At 34.9% G+C, this 10,517-nt stretch overlaps 1 protein-coding gene across 1 annotated transcript in view; it reads right to left on the bottom strand.

Moving 5' to 3' along the window:
* Positions 1-1,513: 1,513 nt before the first annotated feature.
* Positions 1,514-10,517, bottom strand: part of man2b2 (mannosidase, alpha, class 2B, member 2) — a 44,172-nt gene continuing 35,168 nt past the window's right edge. Inside the window, exons 15-19 of the mRNA XM_028801863.2 lie at positions 8,810-9,002; positions 6,467-6,622; positions 3,283-3,395; positions 2,625-2,742; positions 1,514-1,841 (exon numbers count right to left, since the gene is read on the bottom strand). Coding sequence (XP_028657696.2) covers positions 1,729-1,841; positions 2,625-2,742; positions 3,283-3,395; positions 6,467-6,622; positions 8,810-9,002 — 693 coding nt within the window. The 3' untranslated portion in view covers positions 1,514-1,728. The remainder of the gene's footprint in view (positions 1,842-2,624; positions 2,743-3,282; positions 3,396-6,466; positions 6,623-8,809; positions 9,003-10,517) is intronic.

The following is a 10,517-nucleotide window of genomic DNA, read 5'->3' as shown; positions in this document are numbered from 1 at the left end:
GCCTGACGAAGCCAACAGTCGGAGGGCTACCGGACCTGATTGAAGGGCAGCTGATCCTGCAGGTAGGCGACTCTCCTGTAGAGCAGTCCAGATGGGTGTAGCAGGGGAGCCGCCATGGCAACAGACGACACCGGGCCTTTGGTTTTAACATGTTACTGCCTGTGACATTTTACATTTTTAGAAGAGTTTGTTTATTGATTTTAACCTCCACATGTTTTTGGATTATTTATTGAATGAACTGCACAGCACTTTACTTTGAACACTGTTTTTTATTGTCTTTTAATAAAAGCACTTTTGCACTTCTACCATCCCCTTGCTCATTGTTATTGCCTCACTGTCTAGCTCATCGGTGACATTACTGACGGTGTTGGGTTCAAGGGCTCCGTAACAGCCAATGGGAGCATGGAGCAGAACCCGCATCGTCACACACCCTAATTCAGATACTATCTGTATATATGAGAACACAATTTACCTTAAGGCACAATATAACTCGGCAGATTTGTAACAATACAATCTTTAACAAAGAAAGGGAAAAAAAAAAAAAGCAAATCTGAGAAAGGAACCAGGGTGTATTTTGTCAAATACTGGATAAAGTAAGTGGAGTAGTAGGCTATGTTAAGTCTTCTAAATCATATTGCAGTTTGTTAATAATTATTTTGTAAATAGTTTTAATTTGCTTTTATTTTCATTTTCAGGTTCAATGTATTTATGATTTGCACAATTATTTAATATTTTAAGATAATTACAGATCTTAAATTTATATACTTTATATTTTTCATGTTGAGCCAAGTACTTAAAAAGAAGCTGTCTTTAAAAAGGCAGCTTAACATTGTAAGAAACCTCCTCTCTTTTTGTTTTTCAATTTTGTGTTTGCAAATACAGTGGATTTCACAGTTTAAGGTTTGTTTTAATGAACTGTTTCTTGTTCATGGATTAGGATTTGTTTGCCTTTTTGAGTCCTTTAACTGTACTTTTGGAGCAATCAAATTATGATTTCAACAAATTTCCAATATTTCTCTATTTCTTATTTTTAAAAGGAAAAAGGGGGGTATTTAACAATTACTAATAATAATTACTAGTAATCATCTTCTAATTATTAGCTCTGTCAATATAAAAATGATTTTGCTTAATTTCTAGAATTAATCTATTGTCCGTGTGACTCACCCCACCTTTTTAAGTAATCTGATTACATTACACTGCACTTTGGGGTGTTTACAGTTTCTAAAAGTGGGTGAAATTGTGCCCAGTACTCAGATCAGGACAATGTCCCCATCTCTTTCCTTTGAGAAACCTCCTTAAAACCTAGGAAAGCAAATACTAGGCCCTATATATGATCAATTAATTCAGAAAGGAAAGTCAAAATTCCATGAGCAAAACATCACAACTGAAACTCCAAAACAGTTTTGGATATCTACAAATAGGCCACATATTTTAGAAATCTCACTACATGGCACATGATTGTGTGTACATTCCATGAACATGAAACATGAAAAAGGTTACCATACAAGGGTAATTGTTTTTCTCTTTTCAACATAATTTTATTACAACATTAATTGTATTTACAAAGATTATTTGACTTTTATCATTAATGAATAACACTGTTTCAAAAATATTAGTGAAATGAAAGCATAGAAATCGAATTTATGCAGTGATCCATGAATTCCTTCAGAAATAGACCTGTAACAGCACGGCCATTTCATTTCTTGGAACTGATTATATAATACAGTTTTATTCAGACCTCTGTGTTTGTTGTTGAAAATAAACAAAAAATGTCCTTATTTCCTTTGGGTATATAATTACAGTGAAATCTTGTAAAAATACATTTGATCTATTTGTGAAGCCTATAAAACAAAGAAAAAGAAACAGTTATTATTTCAGTTTTAAAACAATACTTTTTACTTATCTCATATTTAATTTTACCATATTTTCAAATAATGAATGATACAATTGTAGATTATATACTGTAGACAGACAAAACTGAAAAAGGATTTAGCCATCAACACATTTTTCAATTTTTTGTCTAAAATTTTGAAACACTAGTTTTGGATTTTTTTCCTACTACTGTCAATTATAAAGTGCCATTTTAAATCAAACAGATTTAACATTCAAAAAAAGGGTCTATTGTAAATGAAAGCCCACAGATTATTCTGAACAATTTACATAATTTGTTTATTGACTCTGATTGGAAGACAAAGTCATTGATCATGTAGATTACAGGGCTAAAACATGGTGGTACTTCTCATCAAGGAAGTCTTTCTTAGACTCACTCCTAAGCCAGGCCACTTGAAATAGATTACACTCATTTGTTCCGATTCTCCTACTCATAACCCATCAGGACATTGTCTGTCCCCCACTACTAGCTGGCACTAGCACTCCCACACTGCCATTTGCAGTACCGCTAATGCTGGCAGGAAGCTCTCTATGGCTTTCTTTTGACTCATGATGCCCCTGCATTTTGCTAGCTGGGTAGGTCTTTACAACATGCATTAAACAAAACAAAACAAAAAAAAACATACAATAAACAGTTCCATACTGAAAACATATAATAAATATTTGCATACTGCTCACTTATTACAAAATAGTTTGAAAGCAATTGATAGAACTATTAAATAAGTGAAACTCACCTCTGCTTTTATTCTGTGAGGTCTTCCATTTCATTCTCTGAAGTTCATTTAAATCCCAAGTTCCCGTAAGGGAGCGTTCTTCAACAGAAGACACAACTCCCAGAGGTTTTAACATTTTCTGCTCAAAAATAAAAAATAAAGCATATATTTTATTATGTTTTATAGTATTTATTTATGTTGAACTGGGGTACAGAGCCTTAGGAAACAAAACTTACACCAGAATAAAAATTATAATTTGAATAAATAAAATCCATCTTTTTATTATATTATTTAGTTAAGCACACATACTGTATCAGAATTCCTTCATCAATGTGATATTCTAAATAAAGACATACTAAAACACTAGCAAGATACGACTTCAGAGAGCCATTTTTGAATATAATGTTTTATCCATATTTAATTGTTTATGCCATAACACAGATATTAAGCACTTAAGAAATACTAAAGTGGTTTCTTCCCTGCAATGCATGATTTTGTTTATGTGAAGTAAGCAATGTCAGGAAAAGTAAGCTTATATCAAACCAGCTTTAAAATCATGTGAAAAAAAAAGTATGATCAAAACACTTTTTTGCATCAGTGTATCATATTTGCTGTATGGTACCTTTAATGATTTTAAAGAAGTATAACTAAAATTAAGATTTTAATGTAGTTCCAGTACCTGAATATTTATAGCTGCAGGCTGAGAGAGTAAAGGATCTTCTTCTTGTTCATACAAATGAGTGATTCTGAGCAATACTCGGTTGAAATCTCTTTCAGCTTCATTAATATTCCCTAAAAAAATAAACAAATGAAAATCTTAGTGTTTAGAATTATGGTCCTATTCCAAATAAATGCAGTTTGATTTTTTTTACTAACTGCACTAAATAACATAATTAAATGTTTTGTAAAAATTAGATTAAAGCTGCATCTTTTAATAAAGCTCAGTATTTAATAATTCACTGCATGTAATTAGCATTTATCTGTACTTAGTAAGATGAAACCTGGTGCTTGTTCTGGTATCAAGAAGGGCAAGGCTACAAAACAACTTAAGTGAAACCATAGTCTGTGACAAGACCTACATAAATCATGATTGATGGGTCGGCTTGAACTGGGACTCGAGTCCCAGCACCACACCTGTTCCGATCCCCAACAGGCCTGTCCCCAATGGCTCTCAGACAGATTTGATTCTTCTGGGGATGAGGCTCCAGAGGGCTTTCCACCATCCCCTTCATAATGGCAGCTGCAGCAGAGCTACTCCTGTGAAGAGCCGAAAGGATTCCTGTCTGTCGTCTCAGAGCAGTGTGGAGAGGGAAAAAAAAAACAAAACAAAAAAAAAAAACTGTGGCTGGAGTGCCAATCCTGCCACTAACCACCATAACAACACTTGCAGGGCCGTATGCAGTTTAATGTCACACCCAGGACAGATAGGATCGCGGGATCCCCTCAAAGTTGATGGATATCATTGCTGGCCTGTACATTGGTACTGTGAGTGCAATAAATTACTCCATCTAGGGTCATGCGTGTCACAGCAGGCATCTTGCGGGAGGCAGGAACAATCACTACCACTATGCTACCATGCCCCCACATATTTTAATACATGCTTTAAGCACGTGCCAATTAACAACTGGGTTGGGGAACACATAGACTAAAAAACATTTAACATGCTAGTTTAGTTACAATGAGATTTGAGAAACTAGTAAATTAAATATCAATTTTAAGATGCAGTTTACAACAATCAACTTTAATGACAAAATAAACTATGAGATTAAAATGGAAATTTTGAGATTAAAATTGACATTTCGACTTTAATCTCAACATAGATCTTTTTTTTCTTCACTATGTCCCTATTTTTTTTTCTTCTCTGTATCCTTAATACTCTTCCATATGACACTCAGACACTCACCTTTTCATGTCAACTTTGACATCTGACCACTTCTTTTTTGAAATTCTTCTTTTTCATACCTGGTTTTACCATAGTCTTTTAACAAAACAGTGAATGTGAGGGGCTATTCATATTGATCTGCATATTCAAATATGTAAAATTCTGGGAGGAGTAGGCTGGAGCTGTAGGCTCATGTATGTGCGTTAAAATTCACGTTGATTAGGATTTATAAAGGGGAAGTGTGTGGAACTTTGCTTAAACACAATTTCATGCATCTAAATTTTTTGTGCATGCACACATTTCTGTTTTTGTCCATACACCATATTTTAGTGTGAATTCTACACACAGCTTTAAACATGAGGCCCCAGGAGAGGTACTGTGTAATGTGGGCCCTGAAAAATTTAGAACTAGGATATCCTTTTCACTGGCACATTGTTTATTCTGAAGGGTATTTTCCCTCTGTCCTATTAATTTTCCAGAAATCAATTATTATTATTGACAGATAGATAGTTAAAGTTCTATTTGTCCCCAGGGGGAAACTAAAAGAAAGAAAACTTCTGACTTGGCAGTCACAGTGAGGCATTATGTAGGTGTATTGTCATTGGTATAAAGGAGAAAAAGTCTTGTTTCTTGACAAACTGCTGAATAATTTGTTGGCTGAAGACACTCTGTGTTAGTGTGTCACAGAGAGGTTGTGCAGCATTGTTCATAATGCCACTCAGTTTTGTTTTTATTCTCTACTACCTCCAGCGGGTTGAGAGTGCATCCCATAACTTATCCTGTCTTCTTAATCAGCTTGTTGATTTAGTGGGCCTCTCTTGAATGGAAGTTTACAGCCCAGCAGCCACCAGCATAGAATAATGAGCATATGTAACTTGTGATTCATTTCATGTATTCATTTGCAGCACTTATTTGAAAAAGTAGTAAATTATTAATGGCTTAATAAAATATTGTAAACTTTGGCAGCCAGTAGACAATCTTCATGAGCACCAACATATCATTGAAAGCATCTGACTTCAAGGACTTCAGGAATGTTCTCTGGCATGTCATGAGATTGATGGGATTCAGGGATAATTTTATGAATATGATTAAAACATTATACTCCTCTTTCACATTTCTTGGTCCTTTCCTATTTCCAAATGTGTTAGACCATATTCCCACATTTTCTCACTCTCATTGTTAGATTCGACTATTATGAATCACTTACTCCAATCAATGAATATGGTTCCCTTCAGAAAATATCTCTATATGCAGATAATATTATTCTCCTTCTTGGAGACATTACCTCAGATCTTCCCGATGTACTTCTTTATAGTCCATTTAGCTACTCTGAAAACCTGCCAGGCTACAGAAACAACTGGTCTAAACAATACTTCTCCCTCTGACTTTTCTTTATAGTCAACATGATGTCAGGGAGGATGTTAGCTTCTTAATAATATCCAGTATTCCAAAATGGCACGGTACAAATTGTTTTGCCTCAGGTGGCCCATGATTGATTAAACAATATCAATCTTAATCTTCTGGTCTCTATGGCCTACTCTGGGAAGTATGCTTTTTCCAGTGTTTTGTTCAAGAATCCTAATCATCATTGTGCCATTATCTTCTTCTACCATACTTGGTTGGGGTTGCTGCCAGGAAGGGTGGTATTTTTTTGTTTGGTAAGGTTATTATTATTGTTGCTATCACTATTCTATTGAACTACAGTTCAAAGCTAATTGTGCATGTGTGTCCTGTTGCTACTTATCAATATAAATTGAAAACAAAAAGTTAAAAACTGTAAGGGGTGGTTTACGTGGTAATGTCTTAAAGTTATGTATTTTTCCTTACACAACTGCATCCCAATTTTTCTAAATGCAATTTATCATGTAATATTTTCAGCATTAACAAGTTTCACTTCATCTGAGACTTACATGCAATAAATCATACATATAGACAAGGAAATATACTATACATGAAACATAATGACTTCTTATCGTAATACCTTGAAAAATATTTCTCAGATGTTCATTGTGATTAGAATTGTACCTCCATCCTGGAATACTCAGACTTTGTACATGAACATTTAGAGGGACGGTGACAGGCTCTGACAAATCAAGAGTACTTTTAAAAAATGTCTGAGAATCTTCGGAACTCACTTCTGAAATACAAGATACATTTTTTTAATTCAGTAATAAAATGATAAAACATATTCTGAAGACTGCTATGACTACTAGAGTAGACATTAAAAAGGCACTCAAGACTAGGATTTCATATAAAACATTTTTGACTGTTTCAAACATTTGAAAACAGCTTACATTCATTTTAAGAAATATAAACATCAAAATATGTTATCTTAATTTCAGTGGCTTAAATAATTTTTTTCTTGTATTAAAAATTACCATAATATTTTTACTAGTACATTTCTATTTTTTCTGGATACATAAGATTTGGAAGTACTGAAGTCTACTGTACATATTACATACATCCTTAAACAGAAATATAGCAGAGATAAAGTGCCATGGTTTAATTAAGGACATCTGACTTCTTATTCCACTATGGAAAAACAGTAGCAAAAAGAAAAAAATAGATGAAAAAGCATGGTGTTTTAATAAAAAAATCCTTTGACATAAACACAGCCTTTTTACCGCTTTAGATTAGACTGTTCTTTACTGCAAAAGAAGTTTGCTTTTTTTTCCATAAATAATCCATGACCTTTAGTTATTCACTGTTTGATCTCAGTATCTTCCTGTGGCCCTTCCTGTTCCTGTTGCTCTGACCATGCTGCTACTCCTGCCATGGGATTAGATTCCTGAGTAATGGAGAACCTTTGGCTTCATGAAGACATTTCTTTGACCTGAGGTTTGAATAAGATCACCATACCCCCTGCATTTTACAAAAAGTGATTAAGGAAGGTTGGTGACAGGAGGGGCATTCAGCCTTAAAAATTTCTGCTCAAATACCTCCCTGATGTTGAAACACAAACATGAGTTACAGAGAGGGATAGTGCCCCCCATCTATCTATGTCAAACAGAAACCAAATTTATGATGGTACTAGAACCAATGCACTGTGGGGTGGCAGGTTTGGTGACCAGGGAAATCAAAGAGAGGTAGTGTGCAAGAGGTGTGATAGAGAAAGGATAAGCATTGTTACTTAGAAAATTTAAAGTATGACAGGATGAAAAGGTGATAGACAAAACATGTTCCAAGGCTGAAGGTATGAAAGCTGAAGGAAGAGACTATGAGAAGAAAATCTACTGAAACTTGATAGCAAGTACAAATGAAGTGTCAGAATCATCAGGCATCAATGGCTAATGTGAAACGATGAAAAAATTACTTGTTGAAAACAAGAGAAATCTATGTTTGGACAAAAGTACTACTGAGACAAATGTACTACTGAACTTATGATATTGAAGGAAAGATAAATGGGGTTAGTTTGCAAAGCAGACAGCAAAAGAAAGGGGGACAAGGAGCTCTTGTATTTATGGCAAAAACAAAAAGAAAAAAAAACAAATTAAGGGATAAATATACAACCCCAATTCCAATGAATTTGGGACGTTGTGTAAAACGTAAATAAAAACAGAATGCAATGATTTGCAAATCCTTTTCAACCTATTCAATTGAATACACTACAAAGACAAGATATCGAATGTTCAAACTGATAAACTTTATTGTTGTTTTGCAAATCTTCACTCATTTTGAATTTGATGCCTGCAACACGTTCAAAATTCATTGGAATTGGGGATGTACTAAAATGGAAAATTAGTTTGGATTAAAAAGGCCTCAGTTTAAAAGAAGGAAAGACCAAGGGGAAGATTGGAAGTGAAAATGGCATGAAGCGTGGAAGGTAAACAGGAATCCTGAGAAGAAATTCACATAGGACACTGAAGATCTGACACAGATGGTGCCTGGACATGTAATTCGCGTCCCTGACACTATATATGTGAGGCTTCGATAATAACCCGTGTCACCATGCTTCGCCTAAAGGAACATAAATATGAGCAGTAAAGCATATATATATAAATGTGTCTAGAACATTAAACCTATAAACATTTTTAAAGGACAACTTAAATTAGAGAAAAAAAACACATTATTCTACATATTTATCAGTTTTGTCTTCAGAACCAGCATCCCTTCCTTATATTACAGGATATCAGTTAATGAAAACGTACAGTATGGTAGAACCATTAGTTCTGACATAAGTCAGCAGCAAAAGAGCTGGCCAAGTTAAGAAGCCGATTATTCCTAACAGAACTCGAAAACCTGGGAAATAACTGTGACTTACTCTCAGTCATAAAGTGAATGAAATAAATAAAGTGTATATAATAATAATTAATCAATACATTACCTGAAGATTTAAGCACCATAACAATGGGTCGGTGTTCCAAGGATAGTGCACTCCTAGAATATAAGGCTGTCATTGCTGGTTTTGCACCCACCATTAACCAAAGAACAGGGTGAATAACTGATGTGTCATTAAGAGTGAGATTGTAACCATTATTCCATTCTTGATTGTTCCAAAGTCTCCTGTGAAGCATAACCTAAAACAATGCACATAGTCCAATAACATAGCAATATCAGTGAATAAATTTAACATAACATTTTTAACCCCAATCAAATTTAGTTTGATAGGAGGTTGGAGCTTGTACCTGCAGTGCTGGATGCAAGGCAGTCCTTTGAACTGGCACACAGTTTCAACACATAGGTAATACAGAGTCACTGACTAATCACACCTACACATCCTTGGGGATAAGAGAAAAACCACAGTATCCTGAGGAATGCCCATACAGATTCAGCATGAATGTGGAAATTACACAGACAACAATTGGGCTCAGAATTCCAAGTAATATTTGTTAGTAAACTAAACAGAATGTTTCATGATTGTAAAATAGATTTCAATTTTGGCATTAATTTCAAACACTGTTTCCTAATCACTACAAAGGTGTGCCATTCTATGCATTGCTAAAATTATGTAAAATAAATTGGTAAAGTTCAAGTAAGTCAATTTCAAACAGTTTTAATTTGTGCTAGGCTAACTTAAAGCAGTACACTGGGTACACCATTTTGACCATTTTAAAATCAATCCAAAAGACAACATATTTAGGCTTCATACTTGTCTCAGATTATATTGGCCATCTACTTTTACTGAGGGTTTTAGAATTTGCTGCTTTTAAAATTCTCAAATAAAATGTCCATCCTCAGCATTCAATCTAATGATAATGCCTTTAATACATTGCAAGTTTTTTCAACTAATACACTGTATTTTCATTAGAAGAAGCCTGTACTGCCTTCTAATTCACAATGAGATGGTGCCCTATTCTATATGGCAATTAGGGTATGATTATTTTTCTAAATTCCATGGAAATCAATCCAGCAATTTTCAACCACTTATCCAGGTCCAGGTTGTGTGGGCAGCAATCTAAGCAAAGATGTACAGTCATCCCTCTTCCCAGTCACCTCCCTCCTCCAGGGGATACCAAGGCGTTCCCAGGCAGGCTGGGAGATATAATCTCTCCAGCGTGTCCTTGGACCATCCCGTGGTCTCCTCCTAGTTGGTCTTGCCAGGGAGGTGTCCACAAGGCATTGTAATCAGATGTCCAAACTGCAGTACCTGGCTGTTTTTGATGCAGTGGAGGAACAGAGCTACTCTGATCTCCTCCTGAATGTCTGTGTAAGTATAAGCACAGAATCAGGGGGCTATAAATAAGCCCATACCCACCTACTGCCTCTCCCTCTGGACAACTCTAGAGTGGAAAAGAGTCCAGCCTTTCTCCAGGAATTTGATTTTCATAGCTTGTGCTGTTCATTGAATTGATCCTGATCATATCTACTATACATGGTATCTATCTGCAATGGAAATCATATATGAAAATAAACCAGCAAGCTTCTAATTTAATGTTCAATAATGTAGTTGCAGTCTCACACTACCTGTCCACTGATATTAATGACTGGTGCAAATCTGTTTTGTAGAAATACTTTGTTGCTTAGATACATATTCCAAATTGTGTTACTTTCTTATACAAAAAATATAAATAGTGAGCAATACCCACAGTGCT

This window comes from Erpetoichthys calabaricus, chromosome 5 (genome assembly GCF_900747795.2).
Source record: "Erpetoichthys calabaricus chromosome 5, fErpCal1.3, whole genome shotgun sequence".
In the NCBI taxonomy this organism is placed as follows: domain Eukaryota; kingdom Metazoa; phylum Chordata; class Cladistia; order Polypteriformes; family Polypteridae; genus Erpetoichthys; species Erpetoichthys calabaricus.
Note: the sequence above shows the minus strand (reverse complement) of the source record. Positions and strands in the feature narration are given on the sequence as shown.